The sequence below is a fragment of the Protomyctophum bolini genome (genome assembly GCF_963924005.1).
Source record: "Protomyctophum bolini genome assembly, chromosome: 13".
Taxonomy (NCBI): domain Eukaryota; kingdom Metazoa; phylum Chordata; class Actinopteri; order Myctophiformes; family Myctophidae; genus Protomyctophum; species Protomyctophum bolini.
In genome coordinates, this window is record NC_137874.1 from 24,199,281 (window position 1) to 24,223,166 (window position 23,886).

The 23,886-nt window shown below is 44.5% G+C and overlaps 1 protein-coding gene across 1 annotated transcript in view; it reads left to right on the plus strand.

Annotated features, from left to right (window-relative positions):
- Window positions 1-23,886, plus strand: part of rnf43 (ring finger protein 43) — a 113,397-nt gene extending 89,511 nt beyond the window's left edge. Inside the window, exons 3-9 of the mRNA XM_080780322.1 lie at window positions 13,459-13,533; window positions 13,697-13,828; window positions 15,137-15,238; window positions 16,190-16,366; window positions 17,152-17,254; window positions 17,339-19,003; window positions 20,115-23,886. Coding sequence (XP_080636448.1) covers window positions 13,459-13,533; window positions 13,697-13,828; window positions 15,137-15,238; window positions 16,190-16,366; window positions 17,152-17,254; window positions 17,339-19,003; window positions 20,115-20,140 — 2,280 coding nt within the window. The 3' untranslated portion in view covers window positions 20,141-23,886. The remainder of the gene's footprint in view (window positions 1-13,458; window positions 13,534-13,696; window positions 13,829-15,136; window positions 15,239-16,189; window positions 16,367-17,151; window positions 17,255-17,338; window positions 19,004-20,114) is intronic.

Sequence of the window (23,886 nt, forward strand, 5' to 3'; positions counted from 1 at the left end):
CCTGGCCTAGGTTATATAGTCCCCCCCCCCCTCGTCATGTCCTCCATCAGGTCTGTCTGGCATACCTTTGGTTCTCATTGTGTGCACGCTGAGCCGCTGGCCCTCTTTAAGATCCACATTAGAATGTTGTTTTTTATATGGCAGCAAGCGGAGGCATGTGGAGTCTCTCTTTTGAAGCGCTCGGCAAACAGATGGGAGGTTTTCACGCCGCTTTTATGAGATTAAGCGAAACATTCCCATAAAAAAGACATTTCCCCATTCCCCCTCCCTTGATTATTCTCTCTTGCCTATCCTCTCTCTGCATGCTCTCTCTCTCCCTCTCTCTCTCTCTCTCTCTCTCTCTGTGCCTTGCTTTGCCTCAGGCCTGGCCAGCGGCACTATAGTGCTGCTGAAAGTGTTGTGGAACAGTAGAGACTAGAGAGCTTTTTGTTGAATGGTAAATGGTGCATTTATATAGCGCCTTTATCCAAGGCACTTTACATGGATTGTGCATTACATTCACACACCGATGACAGAGGAAACCATGCAAGGCACCAACCTGCACCAAGAGCAATTCGGGGTTCAGTGCCTTCCTCAATGACGCACAATAGTGCCCGGGTTCGAATTGGCAATCTTGTGGTTACCATCCGGCCTATATACAGTAACTACTTCCCAAACGGCAGACAAACATTCAGCATCTCCGAGATCAGATCAGCATTGGAGCATTTGAGCTTGTAGCATGTGAGCTTGTAGATTGGCTATTTTCAGCATGCAACAAAGTGTAAAATTAGGCTACTTGTCTTTTATTTATACTGGATCTCTTGTCCACTAGTCTCTCCCTAACATTTTAGTCTAGTTTTTATTTGTTGATGAAATCAGAGAGTGATCAGTGAGTGGGCCTGTAAGACCTACAGCAGACCTGCCAACCTGCACATATTTTGCATAGAAACCACGCAATTCTAGGTCTCAGTACGCACGTACGAAATGCTTTTTGCAATTTGCAATTTTAGCAGTTCCAGAGTGACTGCCGCGATTTTTATGGATCCCACCGGAGTTCCAGGAATGCCTTGGGGATCCAACCCCAGTTCTATAGGAATGCACCGCTGTGATTGGCCGGCTGGCCGGCTAGAAAAGCCAGTTGAAGCGATGTTTGTAATATGTAATTTATCCAAGGTGCTATACATATATTGTGCATTAGCATTAACCCATTCACACACATTCATACACCGATGACAGAGGAAACCTGCATGCAAAGGCACCAAACTGCACACCGGGAGCAATTAGGAGTTGAGCAGTGTCTTGCTCAAGGACACTTTGACACTAACTCTGGGATTTCTGAAAAACACAATTTCAACCCAAAACAGTGAAAATACCGCTGTGAGCTGGTAGATGTGTGTGTGTGTGTGTGTGTGTGTGTGTGTGTGTGTGTGTGTGTGTGTGTGTGCACGCTGCAGAAAGACATGGCTCACTGCACGGCCTGTTCCAAGAGTGAATTCCTGGAGGCTTACAAGAGCTGTTGAATGAGACGGAGGGCTCAGGACAGGAATGGAGGGAAAGGGAGAGAGGAGGGAGGGAGGGAGAGATGAGGAGGGGGAGGGAGGGAGAGATGAGGAGGGAGGGAGAGAGATGAGGAGGAGGGAGGGAGGGAGAGATGAGGAGGGAGTGAGAGAGAGAGATGAGGAGGAGGGAGGGAGGGAGAGATGAGGAGGGAGTGAGAGAGAGAGATGAGGAGGAGGAGGGAGGGAGGGAGAGATGAGGAGGAGGGAGAGAGAGAGGAGGAGGAGGGAGGGAGGGAGAGATGAGGAGGAGAGAGAGAGGAGGAGGAGGGAGAGATGAGGAGGAGAGAGATGAGGAGGAAGGAGGGAGAGATGAGGAGGAGGAGGGAGGGAGGGGGGGAGGGTAACTGTTACTAGCTGTAGGAGGGGTGGCAGGCTCTCACTTACAAGCCTGATTAAATAACAGGATGCTTTATGAAAACAAGAACATTATCTGCCTCTTAAAAGGGCCGGGAAAGGCCCTCTAATTGGCTTCCCCTTAGTCTCACAGTTGCCGCCCCATTGGTGGGAGAAAAAAAAGTATGGCTTCTGCCAGCCTCTATAGCCACAAAGAAGCTATGTGGATCTCTCTGCCCCCCCCCCCACCCTCTCTCTCTCTGCCTCTCTCTCTCACTCTCTCTTCCTCTCTCTCTCTCTCTCTGCCTCTCTCTATCTCTCTCTCTGTGAAATATCTTTCCGCCGGTTATGTTCTCATCAGCTTTATAGGAATGTGTCAACATACTGATACTCCGGTGGCTAAAGAGAATGTCCAAGTCTAAAAAGAGATATGTTGTCCACTCAAAGCAAGGCCTTTCTTCGCCCCCGGACTGAATCTCTTGATTGGGTGCAATACAAACAATAAAGAGATAGTGGGCCCCTCTGTGGGATGGGATCGTTTCTCATGTGGCCACTTTTCACAGCCAAGGCTTTAAGGTGTTTGGAGGAGAGTGAGAAAATAACAGCGTGTGTTTGGGTTAAGCCATTTAGTCCTGAGGACGCATCCGTGTCACCTTAGCGTTTAACCACTTTAACCATTCTTTTAAACATTAGCTGTTGTAAAATAGCAGATCTACAAGCTCGTAGCACAGCAGACGTTTTAAACTCATATCTTAATATTTGCTTCTGGGCAGGAGGGGGGGGGGTCCCTGGAATAACATATTTTCAGATGGGGGTCGTCGGCCAAATACATATCATTCTGCGGGTCCTTGACATGAAATAGTTTGAGAACCACTGATATAGAAACATAGGCTTTTAAGAAAACTGTCATGATTTAGAAGACATTTTGTAGAATCTCATGGTCCTTAGTCCAAAATGGATTAAAAGGCCCAGTCAGTCAGTGTGTGTTTGTATTCTAGATCAGAACAGAGTCAATATTAACCAGGGTTTCAACACGTCTGTCACTGCCTTGATACATACAGTAGCTGTATTTATTTCACGGCTAAATTGCGATTAATTCCAATTAGTTTTAATTATTAATGTTAAAGCGTTTCTTCTTAAATGTATTCTATAGCAGTGGTTCCCAAAGTGGTGTCTGGGGACCCCCAGGGGTCCTTGAGGGAGTTCCAGGGGGTCACCTGTGCCTACTTGGGAACGATGCAACTTGGGAACCGTTGTCATAGCACCCATTTTAACTATCTGTCTGTGTGCCCATACTGTGTATGGAGATCTCTGTATCTGCCTGTGTCTGAAGAGTGACTGTGAAAAGTGGACTGTAAGCAATCAAATGGCAGGTGTGGGGTTGCCATGGCAATCAATTGGAGAGGCTGGGAATTCTACAGGTGAGGGGACTTAGGCTCATTAGGTCCACTGGCAGAGCCTTTTGTGGTATTTCTAGACAACAGTGTATGGAACGTGTGTCAAATTTGAAGTCGGTGGGGCAAACGGTTCTCGTGTTACGTGGATTACAACCGTACAGACAGACAGACAGACGGTGACAGAGGTGGTGCATTTATAGTTAAATGTATTATTATATTATTACTGTTGTGTTGCTTGCCATGCCACTTGGGCCTGAGAATGCAGCGTCATCGTGTATAAATTACATATATTAATTGTAGGCGAAAATTATATCAGCCAAAAATCCCATTATGATAAAACAACTCAAAAACATGACTTATTTTCAAATCAATTTCACACACCCTGACAGGGTGCAGCCTTGAATTCATTCTCTTTCTTCACAGTGTTAGCGATGATACTAATTAGTATCAGCGGTGACACCTGTGAAGTAAGTAGGGAAGGGGCCCGAGTTTACTTCCTAGCATCTTTCCACCGGTCATCAAAATAATAGGCTTGGGAACGCAACAAAAACAAACAAAAACAAGAAATGATGACAGTCATATTAGTCAGGTGAAACAAGCGCTGTCTCTGTTGTGCATATCTGTCACACCCCCCCCCCCCCCCCTTTTTTTCTTTTAACTTTTTTTTGCCCATGTCATAACTTAGGAGGCAACCAATCATGACTAGGTCGCTACTATGCGATTGGCTACACAAGTGGTTCAGACTCCCATTGGCTTAGGCAGCATGGGGTCAGACTCCCATTGGCTTAGGGGGTGTTTAATTGATATCATTTATTGGTGTTATTTTTACATTACAGATGACCAAAAAAACAATGAGCATTTCAAGAGAGAAAACAACAGCACTGCTCCTCTCCAGCTTCCTCTTTTTCCATTAAATGTGACTGATTATTACACACAGTACTGTGTGTGTGTGTGTGTGTGTGTGTGTGTGTGTGTGTGCGCGTGTGCGGCCTGGTCCTCCAGAGCACAGTCATCATTACTGTGATGCTTGTTGCCTCCAGCCTGTTTCTAGATCAGTGGTTCTCAAACTATTTCATGTCAAGGAGCCCAAAAATGAACTGTATTTGGCTGCCGACCACCATCTGAAGATATGTTGTTCCAGGAAGGAACCCCCCATGAAGAAGCAAAAGCGTTCGCTGTGAAAGAATAATATATTCAATGATTTGCTCCACATTTTCAAAACAATTCAAAACAAATTGCAGATCTACAAGCTCGTAGTGTGGCACGAGGGCCTGGGGGGGTGGGTCTGAATCTGTAGATCTGAAGCTTGTAGATCTGCTATTTTCAACAGATTTTTTTAATACATTTGAAATCTTGAAATGGGATCTGCACAATTAGTGCTTTTACTCTTGGTACTTTAAGTACATTTTGATAACAATACTTTTTGTACTTTTACTAAGTCCATTTTTAATTCAGGACTTTAACAGAGTAGTTATACATTGCTCATCGAGACCTTGTAGATCTGATATTTTTCAACAGGGTATGTCTAAAATAACGGTTTAAAACGCTGAACACGACACGGATGTGTTTCCCAAACGGGTTTTAATGCGTCATACTGCAGTGGTTCCCAAAGTGGGGTCCGGGGACCCCCAGGGGTCCTTGATGGAGTTCCAGGGGGTCCTCAGCTAAATGATAGTCAGGAACCAAATGGACGAGTTTGACAATAGTTTGTAACCAAATGGAATGGAATTTGTACACTTTCAGAGTTAAATTAACATTGATTTTACAATATAAATTGGGGGTCCCAGAGATAGAAATGACATTAAATGGGGGTCCGTCCGTAGACTAATGCATGTCAAACTGGGGGTCCTTGAAATTAAACAGGTTGAGAATCTCTGCTAGAGCCGTAAAAGTCTTCTTTTAAGGGGGTCTCTGGCTAATTAGTGTCAATTTGGAGGTCCTTGACATGAGAAAGGTTTGCCAACCACTGTCATACAGTACATGAGTGTGGAAGGTCACATGGCGTGTCACATGGCCCCTCCTCTTGGCTCCATCATCACTGCTGTCACCAGGCCAGGCGACCACATCAGGTTGATCTGCTGTCCGCCCCACCCCCCCACCCCTACCCGACCCCCACGCAGCCAGCCGGCCAGCCCGGGCCCTTTGATGTGTCTAGAGGATGTGTGTAGCGAGTGATAGTGTATCAGATGACTGCTGGCCTTTTCTCTGTCACCTTGCGCTTTGCATTTCAAATCGGTGTCACCGAGCGAGCAGGCAGCCACTGCCAGGGTATAGGGAGGAATAGAAGAGTGTGTGTGTGTGTGTGTGTGTGTGTGTGTGTGTGTGTGTGTGTACTGTGTGTGTGTGTGTGTGTGTGTGTGTCCTAAAGAGAGAGAGACAGTAGGAAATTGTAATTCGTGCCCAGGATTTTTCCAAAAGGTTGGAGGAGCAACAGCAGTTCTGTAAATCAGTGGTTCCCAAAGTTTTTCATGTCAAGGTCAAGGACCCCCAAATTGACACTAATTAGCCCACAGACCCCCATTTGAAAATATATTGCAGGGACCCCCGTAAGAGAAGACTTTCACGCCTATAGCAGTGATTCTCAACCCGTTTAATTTCAAGGACCCCCCAGTTTGACATGCATTCGTCTATGGACCCCCATTTAATGGCATTTCTATCTCTGGGACCCCCGATTTATATTGTAAAATCAAAGTTAATTTAACTTTGAGAGTGTACAAATGAAACCAAATGGATCTGTTAGGGTCCATTTGGTTCCATTTGTACACTCAGAGTTACAGACCCATATGGGTCCATTTGGTTCCAAACTATCATTTAGTTGGGGACCCCCTGGAACTCCCTCAAGGACCCCTAGGGGTCTCCAGACCCCACTTTGGGAACCACTGCTGTAAATGACCTCTCGTATACGTCCAGAGTCAGACTAGGCACTTCAAATTCAGAACTTTTTCCAGTGAGTGTCTCTTTCCTTAGCAGGGGGATATGGTGTGTGTGTGTGTGTGTGTGTGTGTGTGTGTGTGTGTGTGTGTGTGTGTGTGTGTGTGTGTGTGTGTGTGTGTGTGTGTGTGTGTGTGTGTGTGCACATGGATGAATGGGAGGAGGAGTGTGTGATTCAGGCCCACCCCTCCAGGCAGTGCTCAGTACTTTGAGAGAGAGAGACAGAGTCTGCTTACCTGCCCTGACATGCCATGCCGGGCCGCTCCCCCCGCGGCCCCACATCAAAGCAGCCCGTGTGAGTAATGGATACCCATTGGAGGGCCACACCCTGCCTCGCTTACTTCCAACCAACTCAAACTGCTGCTGCTGCTGCCGAGCCAGTGTCGACGAGCAACCGGCAATCAAATGCGCGTGCGCACACACACGCACATGCGCACACACACGCACATGCGCCCACATGTGTACAGTATAGCGTAGAGCGTCGCAGTCTCGCCCCCTTTCATGACAACGACAGGCCCAGGAGATAATTCCCCATGCATTCAAAGAAGAAAGAAGTTGTTTTTCTTCTTCGTAATTATTTGTTCGGCCCAAAATATTGTGTTTGTTGTCATGATTTGTCACGATCCGAGTTGGCTTTGTCCCAGGCTTTAATAAATACTTTTTGAAATGTCTATGGGAAAAATGCATGGGAAATTATTTTCCGGGCCCGTCATGCATTAGGCTACGGATGGACCCCCCCATTTAATGGCATTTCTATCTCTGGGACCCCCAATTTATATTGTGAAATCAACATAACTCTGAGCGTATACAAATGGAAGCAAATGGACCCGTCGGTTAGGGTACATTTCCTTCCATTTGTACACGTTCAGAGTTAGTCCCATAAGGGTCCATTACAGTCTCATAAGGGACCCCTGGGGGCTCCCCGGACCCCACTTTAAAAACCACTGCAGTATAACAATATTTTTAACTGATTATGGAACCTGTTGCTGATTGGCTGTAGTAGTCAGCATTAAGCATAAGTGATGGCAGAAGATCTGACCTCAAAGTGGACAGCGGGGGGTGGGGGGAAGGGGGTAGCTTGCACCGGCCGTTGCTCTCGTGACAAACCATTCTGGTGTCTTCTTCTTCAAGGAGGACCACACAGTAGGGACAAGCCCAGTTATAAACCAGGGGTGTCCCCAACCCAAACCGCCCATGCACCTGCACCTGTTTCCAATGCCGCTAGTCCTGCCGTGCTGGGCCTTGCATTGCACGCTGCTTCTCATTTAGCCCAGCGTGTGGTGTTTCCCTCCCAGTGCGTCCGTAATGGTTCCAGTGTGCCCCACCAGAGAAATGACAGAGCAGCAGCGAATCGCCCTCAGACTTGTAAGGCCGAGAGAGCTCTGCACTCTGTCATTAGACGGCTTTAATGCTCTCAGCACCCACCGCCTGCTCTCTGTCTGTCTGTCTGTCTGTCTGTCTGTCTGTCTGTCTGTCTGTCTGTCTGTCTCTCTCGCACAAACCACTCTATCTATATATTCTTCTCATCTCCAGGGACCTCCGGGCGGTTCCATGCACGCGGTGAAAAACATGGGCTTCGTTCGCGGTGCTCTAGCTGCTGCACCGACGCTATTGTTCTCTTAAAAATCGGTCAAACCCATAAAATGCTGTGTAGATCCTGTGTCCGCCCGGGTGCTCTGAAGATAGTCCTGTAATCATAGATTTGTGTGTGTGTGTGTGTGTGTGTGTGTGTGTGTGTGTGTGTGTGATCATACTTCCCGTCGATCGCCTCGGGGGTGTTTTGGCTACTTCAGCTACATCCAAGATGGCGCCTTGTGCACCTTGAAAAAGGGCCCTGAAGAAACAAATCGCTGGGCGTCCTGATTTAATGGTTACAAATACCCCCGGGCGTTCTAGGTGTTAATGCAGGACTTGTATACTTCGTAACGGAGTACTTCCACATTGCAGTATTGATATTTTCACTTAAGTAAAACAATGTCATACTTTATTTTCCAGCCACTGCCACAGCATATTGCTCTGCCCTTGTGCACCACATCACAACCCAAATGACAAACTATCACATGGTTAACGGGGCAGAGTGTTCTTGTCAGGCGATGGAAAAAGAAATATGGCTGGCCCCGCTCTCTCTCTCTCTCTCTCTCTCTCTCTCTCTCTCTCTCTCTCTCTCTTTTTCTCTCTCTCTCTCTCTCACACTCTCTCTCTCTCTCTCTCTCTCTCTCTCTCTCTCTCTCTCTCACTGTGTGAAATGAAGAGTAGGACTTTTTTTTTTGCTCTGTCAAGAACACAGAGTGATGCCAACCCCCGGGCGCTCAGTGACCACAAGTTAGCAGAGGACTTAAAGGGATTGTGACATTTAAAAAAAAGTTTTTGTGATTTTTCTTATTTATGTTTTTATTTTATTTTCTGACAACACTGGCCGACATTGCTAGAGCAGGCAGGCACACATCGGGATATGATAATAAAACATGGAGATGCAATTTACAATTTAGGCATTTAGCAGACACTCTTGACCCAGAGCCACTTACAGTAAGCAAGAACAACACATGGTAATACATCAAATACATAATACGTAAGCTAATATACACTATATATAGTATACACTATAGAGTGCTGTCTACATTAAATGTCAAATTATTTTCTTTGCATACTGTACGCCTGTAAGGTCGTCATACCGCAGTGCTAGGTGACTGTAGCCTGGGCCATGTACACAAACTGACCACGAGTGGCCTAACAATAGCTGGCATGACAAAGAGCAAAGCCGAACAACTTGCCAAATACTGCTCTGTTTGGGCTGTTATACTGTAGGTATAGGATACTTGTCTGTGTGGAGGAGAAGGTGTCATGTGTATCCAGGTGCCCATGAACTGTCAACCCTGCGTTATATTTGTTTCCCTGTACAAATTAATTTTAATTTGTGGATTCAAATAAAGAACTGAAGTTGACAGAGAGATTGCGACTGAGTAGCCAGCCTGGTCACACTCTGCTATGTCTCTAATATACAGTATTCACAACCATTGGGCTTTGCAGAGGTCCAAATGGAGATGAACTTGAACCACTGGGCTTTGCAGAGGTTCAAATGGGGATGTGAACTTGCTCATCCTGTTACTAGGGGGTGCTATACATGCCACGTAACGGGATATATATCATGCTGAGGTGATTCGCAGGCCGTGACACGGAACAGAGAAAAAGGGTCATCCGCGTGAGACAGCCATGGTGCCCAGGGTCAGCCAAACAACCATCAAAGGCTGTAATAAAAGTACTGTAAATAAAAAACAGAATACAAAATAAAAAAAGATTGTGCGCTCACTGTGCTAACTCTTTGGCAAGCTTTGTTGATGATGTCTCCTTTACTGAGCCGCAAGCCGCTTCTTCTGATGTCATCAGCGGAGGTGGTGTATTGTTTTACCTCCCCCCCCATCCTCCCCACCACCACCACCACCAACTGCCACCACCACCACAAAAAAAAGAAAATAGGAAAAAAGAAGCCAGCAGCTATGGTATCTGATCTAGTGTGTCACGCCGTATCTCATCATGAGGATGGATGATTGTTAAACCGCAGCAGTGATGTCTGTTACAGTTACAACCATAACAAAGCTGGAATGTCGAAACATTTCTCTCTGGCACTCCTTTTAATTGTCTTGTTAAGAATCAGACGTGAACTCTTTCATGGGGACCATTAAAAAGTTAAATATAATCTGCCGTTAATCATGCAACTCTTTCTGTCTCTGCTTCCGGAAGAGTCGACGACAGTGGCCGCCTCATGGAGGAGGAGGCTTTCTGGGGTTTGGGCCAAACATGGGGGCGACCACGTTTGTGGCTGCTTATACAGCAGAGCTACTGCTTCTAATACTAAAGATGACATAATAGCATAACCCCGGACAGAGTTATTTCAGAAATACATTATGATATATTCTAGAAATGGGCTGGCTACTGTGGTCCCTTCAGTCTTGAATTCTGTGGTTCAAGGCTATTTCAAAAAAAGGGAAAAAAAAATAAATTACAGCTTCAAAACGTGTGTGTGTGTGTGTGTGTGTGTGTGCGCGCGCGCGTGTGCCTGTTTCATTGTACCACAAGTGTAGTCTTCCCCTGCATTTATTACCACGATTAGAGGACATATATTGGCCTCATGCTGGCTTGGGAACTTTTGAACCCCAGGTAAAAAGCACATTACCACATGTCACTGTTCCAGCTTTTCTCTCTCATGCGACCGCACCCCATTTTTAGTCACTGTGTGTGTGTGTGTGTGTGTGTGTGTGTGTGTGTGTGTGTTTGTGCGCGCTACAATTACTGTTCTGACAGAATGTAAGGCTGGAAGCAAGATGAAAGAGGATGTGTTATTTGTTTTATTTTATTTTTTATTTTATTTTTTTGAGTGGAGCAAGCCCCTGCTATATTCAGCTACAGTGTAGATGTTTTTGCGACTTGTTGTGAGCTTATAGATCTGCTATTTTCAGCATGCAGCCAAGTGTAAAATTACTTGTCCACTAGTCCCTTCCTAACATTTTAGTCTAGTTTTTGTTTTTTTTGACGAAATTGTCAACATAGCTTATTGAGTGGTGCAACCACTCCAAGGAAGTCTTAGGCCAATGCCTCCAGACCAGGAGGGCAGTCAGACAGATATTTTGTGAAGCTACTAAGGAAATCGGGATTTCCTGAAAGTTCATATAATGGCCTGTTGTGGCGCTGTCATTGGGCCCAAAAAAAAACATAGCCCCATAGAAGTCCATGTATTTGGGCTCAACTTCACCTAGACTGTATTACCTTAATAAACATGGTCATGAATACTCTCTGCTTCCAGTCACTAGTTTAAAGTCTCATTTCTAATGTCATAATATTCTTTTTGGAAAATTATGGTCCCATTTATAAAAATAATTACCATAAAGTCGCGTATGTTCTGAGGGGCGTGGCTACCGTTACAGTCTATGATCGGGATTCCCCACCCACTCGAGTCAAAATAAAAACCAACAGAGAAGAAGGGGGGAAGTCCCGCCTCGTTGTCTGGGCCAGCCAATGGCCAGCTGGGCCCAAACGGATCTAGAAAGACCGCGATGTACAATTCAAGGACTGACAGGCTTCATTTTACGTTCATGTTAGACCCGGGGAACGCTTTGTCCATATTTTTTACAGTCTATGCTCCAGACCCACAACCAGCTTGAGTCTTTCATATTTTTGTTTATTTTCTTTCCTTTTTTTCCCCACGTGTGCGCCTACATGCGACCCCAATTAGATATCTGCTCAGTGTGGGGCTGCTCAACAGTGTGTGACCCGAATGCGACCACAATCATCTGCAGGGGTCAATTGGCCGTAGTCTAAACAGACAGATGTAAGCCAAATTACAATACCCCCAAATCTCAGCCACTCAGTCACTCACACTCGGTCAGTCACTCCAGCATGGCGGTGTTAAGGTGAAATTGGTGACCTGCTGAAATATGTGTCAATTGTCATAACGTCAGTATCCAAACGTAAATCATTGTGATTTGTTAATTAGCAGAGTTCAACTTAGTGGTATTTAGGCCACATATTTAAAAGTCCTCCATGTAAGATATGTGAAGTCCACAAGATGTTCACATATTTCGGCACGTCACCAATTTCACTGTAACACTGTCATACTGGCGTGACCGAGTGTGAGTGAGCGAGTGGCCGACATTGTGGGTATTGGAATTTGGCTATACAGACAGACAGACACAGCCCTTTATTGGAGTGGTGTGCAGTTGTGCACCGCTCAAAAATGTTCTCTTCCAAGCCACGCATCGACTTTCTTTCTGTTTGAAGTGTTAAGTTATCCGAGTTCAATGATGTCATTCCACCAAGGAGGTTTCTCATTAACTTGTGATTGATAGGTCAACTAACTATGTGATGCCTTTCCTGCAAGTTCTGTTAAAAGCACACCGTACAATGAGTGTTGATTTAACTCTTAGAAATAGACCTGTACCGGTCCATTTGGTTCCATTTTTTACAATATCAGAGGTATGGGTTAGGGTCCATTTGTGTAATATCAGAGGTATAAATGGGTTAGGGTCCATTTGGTTACATTTGTACATTCTCAGAATTAGACTCACCCTCAGGATTTTACTGTGTATGTGTCTATTGGATGTTCATGGATGCATGCATAATTGTCTGTACATTTGAGATGTGCCAGTCTGTACAGTACATTTATGCTACGGGCTACAGTAGGCTGTGTTGTTGGGATTGACCCGGGACGGTACTCGGTAATAAACTTTGGTTTGTCTACTGTCTTTACTAAAGAGCATTGGCGGTGATGTCCACCCAGTGAGCGTGTGATGAGATGTGGATGAAAAAGCTGTGCTTTTTGTTCTCTCTCTGTCTTTCAGCAATGCTCACGAAACATCTTTGCATCTTTGAAACAACAACCCGTTTAATTTCACCCCCAGTTTGACATGCATTAGTCTACGGACCCCCATTTAATGGCATTTCTATATCTGAGACTCCAATTTATATTGTAAAATCAATGTTAATTTAACTCTTGAGAGTGTACAAATGGAACCAAATGAACCCTAACTGGTCCATTTGTACACTCTCAGAGTTACAGAATCATAAGGGTCCATTTGGTTCCTGACTATCATTTAGCTGGGGACCCCCTGGAACTCCCTCAAGGACCCCTGGAGTTCCCCGGACCCCACTTTGGGAACCACTGCTCTAGTGTTTTCTAGACTAGAGTCAGGCAGAGAGCTGTTAGTGAGGTCATGAGATTGTGGCATGACTGCCATCTAGTGTCACAAAGTGAGTTGAAACAAAGGCATGACGTGTTCCTTAAGTTAACATACAGCCCCCCCACCCTTTTCATATCAAGGCCCATTATTTATTTGTCAATTTAGCCACCCACGGACCGCCATTTATGACATGTAGCCTCTCAGACGCAAAAACGAAGATAAATATATTTTGTTATCGGTGGATATCATCTAATTGTGTAGACTTCTTGAAAAGTAACAGTAATGTAGATGTTTAACAAAACATGAAACTCTTGAGAGCGTAAAATGAAATGGTTTAATGTTACACTCTCAAGAGTTAAAGATCTACTGTATAACGGTTCATTTGGTTACCAACTCTCTATCATTTAGCTGGGGACCACCTGGAACCGCCTCAAGGACCATTGGTGGCCCCTGGACCTCTGGTTGAAAACCACTGACCTAAACTAACTGACTTCTGAAGGATGTTTTTTTTGTATCCACGGATTTGAACGACAGAGTTGAAGTGTGAGAATTTTTTGACATTCTTCCTCTTATTTTGTTTTCTTTCAGGCTCGCCTGTTCATAGAGAGAGGAGCTCAGGCTGTCATCTTCGATGTCACCGACGATGCCAACGCGGCTATCGAGGTGAGTACTTTTAAAGCACAACTACAAACGGAAATTACAGGAATGACTGAATATAATATTATTATTCAATTCTAATCCTTTTCTGACGTTCTCTTGTTTTTCTCTCCATCGTCCCATGTCGATCACATCATAACTTCTTCAAAACTCACACACACACACACAGCTGCGTGAGACCGACTCCCTGCCCCACCCGGTGGTGCTGGTGGAGGCTAAGGACGCTGGGGAGTTGATGAGCTTGGTGGAGCAGAACGAGGAAGCCAGAGTCCACATTGAGATCCTGATTGAACCTAAATGGGTAAGGCACTGTCACCGGTTGGCGCAGGACGTGCAGTGCGTTAGCACCACCGGGGTCTCTATTTTGGAGGGGTCTCCCTCTGTGTGCAATGTTGATTTCATCGTAATACTAAGACGAAAAAGGTTCGATAACCTTTCACGGATGAAAACTAAATGGAAACTAAAGCTATAATGACTAAAACTAAGACTAAATATATTGACAATTTCATCAACAATACAAACTAGACTAAAATTGTTAGGAAGGGACTAGTGGACAAGTCATTTTACACTTGGTTGCATGCTGAAAATAGCCGATCTACAAGCTTTTGTACATCGACAATATTCTGCGTGTAAAATCAGTCATTACGACGGCATCAAGCCCCGCCAAAATACATTTTAGTCGACTAAATCAATTGTAGATTTAGTCGACTAAGATCTTATGTTATTTAGTCGATTATAACTAGACTAACACTAAAACATTCCAGGTGACTACAATGTTACTAAAACCAAATAATTAAAACTATTCAAGAGACTTGACTAAAACTAAAACTAAAATCAAAATTTGCTGCCAAAATCAACACAGTCTCTGTGCCACTTTGAGGGCACTTCAGATGCCCTAAACTAGCTGTTAAGTAGGGGTGGGACGATATGGGTACCTCACGATACGATATCTGTGGCGATATTGGGGCCTCCATAATGATAATATCACCATATTAGATATATTGCAGTAGTGCGATATTCAATATTATTGCAAGAGATTTTATCAACGATATATCGCAATATCTGTAACGAAAAAAACAAACAACTAAAAGGCTAAATCTGGAATGTTTTTATTCCAAAATCGGCATCAAGCCCGCCAAAATACATTTTAGTCGACTAAATCAACTGTAAAAAAATAACTATAAAAGGCAAAAATCTGGAATGTATTTATTCCAAAATCTTACAAGATATTTTGTGTCACAAACTGGCCAATAAGTACATTAATTTTTCCAAACGGTAAAACACTGACTGCAACTTTTCCACAACTTGTCTATCCACAACAATGGGTAGCCGCCTACTACTACTAGTACAACACACACACACACACACACACACACACACACACACACGCACACGCACATGCACACGCACACACCACCATTACCCAAGTGGCACCAGACCAGAAGAGACACTGTTTGGTTTACCCATAGGAAAGGTTATTGCTCTGGAGTTGTGGTTTGTGCTTTGGCTCTTATCGTCTCATTTCTTATCATCTTGTGGTGCTCATTGTGTTTATGTGTACCAAATGAACTAATCTCCATATGTGCTTCTTATCTGTCTCTTCCTCCAGCCCCATTATGATGTGGGTATTGTGCTCACCATAGTCCTGGCCATTGTGACCATTGTTCTGATCTTTGCTTTCCGCTACAAGTGCAAGTCCAACCGAACCTGGGTAAGTGAACACAGAGCATGAGGATTCAAATCCATAGCTTTGAGAAATCTGGACTGGAGAACTGAATTCACTCCTATTCTCGTGGTCGCTAAGTTTCTCTAGTTCATTTCAAGGCCCATAATTTTTTCGCCATTTGAGCCACGGACCACCCAACACCAACACTATCCAATATTTTGTTGTTGTTGGGTGAGATGTTGTCCACAATTCCATGCTGTATTGATGCTGGTACCGTTATGAGAGATAACAGGCAAACGTTGACCAAAATAACAATTCTTCTACATTCTCTATTTTGATGCGATGGTCGGTGGCCAAGCAGACACCCGGGAATAAAAAATAGTGTGTAAAAAAAGAATGTGGAATGTGAAAATATATCGTATCAGAAATAACTTTTGTTTAATTGAAAGATACTTTAAAAGCTAAACTACTCGTTTTCATAATAGCACAACTCCTCATCAGTTCAGAACATATCACACACACACACACACACACACACACACACACACACACACACACACACACACACTGTTTTGTATTTGTATTCCAATCGATGTCTCATTGAAATTGGAATTATAGTATTAAATCTTGATTGCGTAAGAGTTGTTGTTTATCCTTTTGCTGTCTAGAACAGTGGTTCCCAAACTTTTTCATGTCAAGGACCCCCAAATTGTTAATTAATTAGCCCACGGGCCCCCATTTGAAAAAAATATGCCCCATAAGAGAAGATTTTTACGGCTCTAGCAGTGATTCTCAACCTGTTTGATATGCATTAGGCTACGGACCCCCATTTAATAGCATTTCTATCTCTGAGACCCCCGATTTATATTGTAAAATCAGACCCATAAGGGTCCATTTGGTTCCAAACTATCATTTAGCTGGGGACCCCCTGGAACTCCGTCGTGGACCCCTAGTAAGGCATCTCTCTCATTCTGTTGGGCGTCCGTGTGTGTGCAGGACTCGGTCCATCAGCAGACGATGCGAGCCATCGGTCGCCTGGAGACCAAGACCTACGTCTCCCAGGGCTGTGCGGGAGGCTCTGGGCGCCACCGTGGGGCCTGGGGGTCGTCTGCCAGCAGCTCCAACTCAGGCCCCGTCTGTGCCATCTGCCTGGAGGAGTTCCAGGACGGACAGGTACAGTAGGAAGCGCTGGTGGAAAGTAACAGAGTACATTTACTTTAAGCACTGTACTTAACCGTGTACTTAACCGTGCCAAACGGTGTATATCTCGTGGAAAGGTATTAAGCCATCCACGAGAAATACGAGACTGGCGTGATATCATATCATATAATTTTTAAATAGTTCAACTAGCTGATCTACATTGACACGTTGTGAGCTTGTAGATTGGCTATTTTAACTATTCAAAAATGTGGTAGTTTAGGGGTTTAGTATGGACGAAAATAGAGCCCAGTGTTTTAAAAGGATCCCTGGCTAATAAGACAAGTATGCCTTAAAACATTATAACTAAAATAAAAACACCTTAAATATTTTATTTCTTTCATAAATAAAGAATATTTCACTCAATAGGAACTGCTCCCATCGCAGGTTGATGATGTCTTATGTCCATGTGTGATCCAGTCCTATGGAATATATGGAATGCACATGCTAATAAAAATTATTTAAAATATTTATTTGATACTCATATTAACAGTATGTTAAGTATTACAGTAAGTTGTTTTTAATTAGCATATGCATTCCATACATTTCATAGGGCTAGACCATTTGGAAATATGACATTTGCGACAGGAGAAGTTCCTATTGAGTGAAAGATTCTTTATTTATGAAATAAATAAAATATTGAAGGTGTTTTTTATTTTAGTTGGCAGAGGGCAAGTATAATGTGTTAAGGCATATTTGTCTTCTTAGCCAGGGATCCTTTTAAATCATAATTTTAACTGTGTCATCGTCCCCCTTTACAGGATCTGAGGATCATCTCTTGTGCTCACGAGTTCCATAAGGACTGCGTAGACCCCTGGCTGCTGCAGCATCGCACCTGCCCCCTCTGCATGCACAACATCATGGGTAATAAGAAAACATCAAAAGAACTCTTGTATTAAGTATTATGTGGTGTTGTTGACTGAACTGTAACGCTGTGCTCCAACACAGGGTCAGAGCGCCAACCCCAGAGAAGCAGCAGACTCCAGCATACACCACCGGAGCACAGCCAGGGCTTCCTGCATCATCCCCAGCCTTACACTGGCCCACACGGCCACCCCTTCCCCCAGCATGCCATCCCCTTCTCCATGAGGCCCCACTACCCTCGCGGGCCGTCCGGGCCCTACCCCTCCCTGGGTCACTACAGTGGCTCCCCCCCCATGGACGCGCAGGCGTTGCGTTTTCTCTCCAACAGCAGAGGCCTCGGCCTCGGCTGTGGCTACCACCTGCCCGGTGGCGCCGAGGGCCCCGGGAGGCCCCACAGGATGGGCGGTAGCAGCTGCAGGAATTCCAGCCATCATTACGCGCCTCGCCGCTCCTGCCACGCGTACCGTTTGCCGTCTTGCCCGGCGGTGGCCCAGCGCAGTGCGTCCAGCTCGCGGCTGCACCACGCGGCTGCTTCCTCGTCCACTCCACAGGTGGCCCACGGCGGGCCGACGACGGCGGGCCACGTGGGCCGACTGGATGACGGCGGCAGCTGCTCGGGCGGCAGCTACCGCACTGAGCGCAGCGGCTACCTGGCGGACGGCCCCGCCAGCGACTCCAGCTCTGGGCCGTGCCACGGCTCGTCCAGTGACTCGGTGCTCAACTGCACTGACGTGTCCCTGCAAGGCGTCTACGGCAGCTGGTCCACCTTCCGTAGTTCCCTGAGCAGCGACTACGATCCGTTCGTGTATTACGGGCCGGGCTCTGGCGGTGGTGGCCACAGTCTGGAGGCCGGGGCCGGGGCCGGGGTGGCCGGGACGGGGGCCCAGGCCCGGCCCAGGTCTCTGGATTCCGTGGTGAACAGAGCGGGCTGCCCTGAAGAGCAGCCACAGACTGTGTTTAGCCATGTTCATTACCACCGCCACAGACACCACCACTATGAGGAGGGGGGAGAGCCCGGCCAGGGCCCCGGCAGGGGCTCCGATGAGGAGCAGCAAGGGGCCACTGCTGCCCAAGCTCTGGACAAAGACTCGCCCTTATTATGCCCTCTCAAGCACAGCCCCTGCCACTGCCCCAATTCGGCAGACCCCTGCACGGACAGGCCCGGGGGCCCTGCGACAGAGGGCCAAGACCACCACGACCCCCCGGGACCCCCTCCTCCGGTCCTGGTGTCCCCGCCGGTCCCCTTACAGCTCCAGCCTCCGCCCCCCTGCTGCCACCAAGGCCTGCACGGAGGAGGACACGCCCCCCACCCCACACACAGGAGGACGAGCGGACGGCTGGGCGCCTGCATGCTGGACGCCGGCGGCCCTTCCGTTCGTTTCCACCAGAGCCTGGACCTGCAGGAGGACTGCAGCATCCACATCCACTACGGCGGCATGCAGGGCCCCCCCGGGGGCTACTGCTGCCCGCCGCCCCCCGACTTGCCCGTTCCCGTGCCCCTCATTCTGGACTCTGCGGCGGGCATGGAGGACTGGCCCTGCTGTGGGGGAGCCCACCACGTGGTGTGGAAGAAGCGCGTGCAGCAGTCTGCGCATTCGGAGCCACAGCTCCTGGGGCCAACGGCGGGGGATGGAGCTCCCTGCATGGACACTAGGCCTCCTCCCTGTCGCTTTCACCACAGCCCTGTCACCGCCGGCCGCAACACGGACATTTGTTTATACTGCGAAACATTACACCACAATAATCAGGGTGAGTGACTATCAGCGATTAACACATTTAGGACTGACACCAGATTCTACAAATGTCTTCTAAATTATGACAGTTTTATGAAAAACCTCTGTTTCTATGTCGGTGGTTCTCAAACCAGTTCATCCCCAGAAACAAAGATTTGAGTTAAAAACATTCGCTCTGAAAGACTATGGGCTATATATTGCGCCACCCCTTAACCCTTATCCCTAAACTAATTATTTTTACTATTTAAAAAAAAAAACTTTAAAATAGTTCAAATAGTCGATCTACAAGCTCACAATGTCTCGATGTAGATCGGCTAGTTGAACTATTTTAAAGGTTTTTTCAAAATAGTAAAAAATGGCAAAAACGTTAGGGATAAGGGTGGTGCAAGATGGATATACAAAGATTTGTGCCACATTTTCAAAAATAGGTTTTTTTAGGTGCAATTCATGAGCTCAGAAAACTATAAAAAAATTGAGAGAAAAAAAGTTTAATGTCACGATCCCTTTAACTTTTATTTAACAGAAGTGGTCACTAGACGCTAGTGAAAGCTTTTATTTAACAGAAGTGGTCCCTAGACGCTAGCGAAAGCTTTTATTTAACAGAAGTGGTCCCTAGACGCTAGCGAAAGCTTTTATTTAACAGAAGTGGTCCCTAGACGCTAGCGAAAGCTTTTATTTAACAGAAGTGGTCCCTAGACGCTAGCAAAAGCTTTTATTTAACAGAAGTGGTCCCTAGACGCTAGCGAAAGCTTTTATTTAACAGAAGTGGTCCCTAGACGCTAGCAAAAGCTTTTATTTAACAGAAGTGGTCCCTAGACGCTAGCGAAAGCTTTTATTTAACAGAAGTGGTCCCTAGACGCTAGCGAAAGCTTTTATTTAACAGAAGTGGTCCCTAGACGCTAGCAAAAGCTTTAATTTAACAGAAGTTGTCCCTAGACGCTAGCAAAAGCTTTAATTTAACAGAAGTTGTCCCTAGACGCTAGCGAAAGCTTTAATTTAACAGAAGTGGTCACTACGCTAGCGAAAGCTTTTATTTAACAGAAGTGGTCCCTAGACGCTAGTGAAAGCTTCTGTATTGTGTTCTGTTTGTGTTCCTAATAATGTTGTTTTTTCCTGTGCTTCCTCAGGATCAGAAGAGGAGTCTGGTGTTTGAGATGTTTTTATTTTCTTTTGTTTGTTTTTTTCTATCCCCCAATGTCACGCTGCTACACAGGAGCCAGAATGGACAAGCCTATCACTGGCCATCTCTGTCATGTCTTCCAAATAATTCCACATTAATAACCTTATTTCAGGTTTTCCCCCAAATCCCTCCCAGGAATCAAAGCTCAGATGTTGATTTTTTTTAATTATATATATATATTAGCTAGATATATTAATCAGAGATAACATTCATACCAAAAATAATAAGTCTGATACAGTTTATTATTGAAACTCTGGGATAATACTACTACAGTATGTGCTGTATATAATTTATAATGTTATTGTTTTAGGGCTATATTGAATTTAGATATTTGGATACTGGGAGGTGCTCGGAAAACAGTTCATACATCACAAAGGGGAAAATGTGTTTTGTGAGTGTGTGTGTGTGCGTGTGTGTGTCTATGCACGCATGCACGCACACACACGCAATCTCGCATGCTTGTGTGCGCATGTGTTTCACCTTGTTTTAAGTCAATTATAGGAAGGCTATTCAATACCATGATATTGTATGTACCCATGCTCCTTGGCGACAACTAAAGAATGGTCCTTGCTGAAGCCTGATTTATACTTTGTTGTATGATGGCTCTGCTTGCTAAAAATAGACGATCTACAAGCTCACAACTTGTCACAGATGCAGCGCATTAGATCTGATATTTTCGGTACGTGACTTCCATCGTATGATGGAGCATAAATGAGGCATTAGGGTCTTGAGTCCTGCGCGAGCGAGTTTCCATTTCTACGTCGCTCGCTCGAAGCAACTTTATTTATCTCGCAGGTACTAATTTTGCTTCCTTCCTAGTTCTTTTTTTTGTCTTCCTCTGCTGAGTTTTGATCTCAGCTGAGAGAAGGTTTTCTCTCACTCCTACCTCAACTCAAATTCCTAAACCATACCCTACAACACGTGGGGTCTTTAAAGGTACTGCTGTAGTCAATTGAACCTATAACCACGTAGCTCCCCTAGCCTCGCTAAAGAAGCATTCTTCTTGACTCTATGACTTGTCCAAATTGAAAGAATGGTTGTATATACCCTCAGCCCCTCAAGCAATGAGCATTCTCAGAGGTTGCTGAGCCTAGCATGGGCCTTGTATTCATTATTTCATTAATGGCAGCTTATTTCATCTGAATTGTGTTTGAGTTTTTAGTCCGTAAATGTATCTTTTATGAACCAGTTTGACTGAATTATGTCATCATCATTATCATCACGTTGCCTTGCTCCTGTCACTTCTCTTGCCAATTGGGTACTTCTTATTATGTTTGACCTATAAGTGCTTTTCTTGAAGGGGCTCATTGGAGGAGTAGGAGGAGGAGGAGGAAGCCTTCCTTGTTATCCTCGTTCTTGCCTCCTTGCTCTCCAGTGCCCTTTCAACCTTACACTCACATGTCTTGTCCTTCAGAAAGGATATACTTTCCCCTACTTTCTTCCAGCCGCTAAAGCTCTGCAAGGATGTTCTTGAACATTGCAGCCATAGACAAATACATAATGGTAGCAACGATACATGTGTAACATAACTGGAGTAAAGCCATGCTTGATAGACGTCACAGTACCTAAGCATCAACTAAACGCCTGTCTAATGAATGGTTGGTGTGGTCAGTTAAGCACTTTTCTGTGATTTCTGACTTCAGTGGGCAGACCCTGAGAAAGATCTCAGGAACAATCAAACACTGGAAAAGATTTTAAGAAATCATATACGTAACGACCCCTATTGGAGGAACTTTACCATGAATAAATGTAAAGGTATCTTTCCCCAATATTGCGGTTAATGCATTAAATTTAAGGAAAAGCCCACCTTACAGAATATGCCTTTTAATGATAATTAACAATTTCATAAATGGTTAGAAATGTGGGCAACTGCTCTTGTAAAAGAAACTTGAGAATCAAGGTTTAATTTGAATTGCCCACTGGGAATGTTTCTAGGGTTCCCAATTAGCTACTCGGGAATATGTTCCTTAAATGTAGTCATAGCCAAGGAAATGGTTCCACTTAGCTCATGCGGTGACCAGAAAGGTGCCCTGCTGTTTGATAAATGAAGCTATTCCAAAATATTGACTTTACAAGATTCTTATTCGATTACAAAATTAAGTTGCAGCAGTTCTCGGCCATACAGAGAAATAAGCATATATGATTTCTGTGTCATGGTGGAATTTCCCTTAAAGGTTCAGCTAAAATGTGAAAGGAGACTTTTTTTTATTACTTTCTCTGCAGTCAGACTGCAGGACATACAGCAGACATGGAGCTCTTGTGTATTGTATCAGAGCTGGTAGCACTTAACTTACAAAAAGCTTACAGGATTCTTTTTTTTTAGCTATTCAAGTAATCCTCTGTGTTACTTATAAGTTTGATTTTTATTTTGCCATCGTGCCATCGATAACACATGCGCCTTATTCATGCCGAACTCGCATCCTGATGAACTGAAGTACTTTTTCATGATCCAAAAATCAATGACTTAGCAATAATACTAAGCTCTTACTTATCTAACCAAAGAAACGCTTGAATACAGTGAAACTTACAGAAAGAAGTACTTGTCTCGTGCCTTAACGGTCCTCCTTCAACCCTTTCCCTGAATCTTAACCCATTTAGACCTGAGGCTGATTCTACAAAAATGTCTTCTAAAATCATGACTACATTTCTATATCAGTGGTGCTCAAACATTTTTGTGTCAAGGACCTAAAAAATGATATGTAATTGACAGCCGACCCGTGCCGCAAAATATGCCTAATATAAGCAGCAAAACGTCCTGTGAAAGAATATATTATATTCGAAGATTTGCACAAATTTTCGTGATTTTTCAAAAATAGCAGATCTACGAGCTTGTAGATCTGCTATTTTTGGTTAAAAGCTATAAGGTGACACAGACGCGTCCTCGGGTCTAAATGGGATCAATAAATGTTCAAGTGTAACTAATGACAGTGAGAATTGAGGACAATCATTACAGTAATTTGCCACTACAGCCCCTCGTGCTAATACCTCATGTTGAATGTGTACTCCAAATGCTCTCCGGCTAAAATCATCAGGTTTTTACTTTGTATATGTTATTATTCACTAAGCCAAGAATGTTCTGCTGGACAAAGCTGATAAATGACTGAATTACCAGCAGCACTTTGGCTTCAAAATATTAATATTAAATATTAATTTAAAAAAAACGAAACGAAAAAAGAATTGATTTCAAACAAGCCCACAACCATAATGCACATGAAAATAGCATTTGAATCATGTCCCGTGTAAGGTCTCTCTCTTTGTATTTTTTAAGTTTTGAAAGAATAATGAGCTGAAACTGCCTTTTTTTTTGTTTGTTTGTTTTTCTAATAGAGTACAATCCCCTCCAGAAATGTCAGGGATCTGTCAGTATATTTTGGATACTTTGTGTACAAAAAAGAGAAAGACAAAAGCAGAAATGAAATAGTGTTGTATTTTATATATAATAGAACATTTCAATATGGTGACATGTCACTAATATATTTATTTACTAATATATTTATCCATTTTTTTTGGTCCAGGTCTGAAACGGTGGTTTCTGTATAGAATGTAACTATATGAAACCATAGTGCCATCACAGATGTTATCAACCTGGCTTCATTCCAATTATATGCAAATAAATTATTTTGAAATAAATCCTGGGTGCTGAACTTTTTTTATTTCACTGTAATATAATCTAGTTTCTCCTGTCCACTGATGTAGGTTTGAGCCTCGAGTCTCACCTC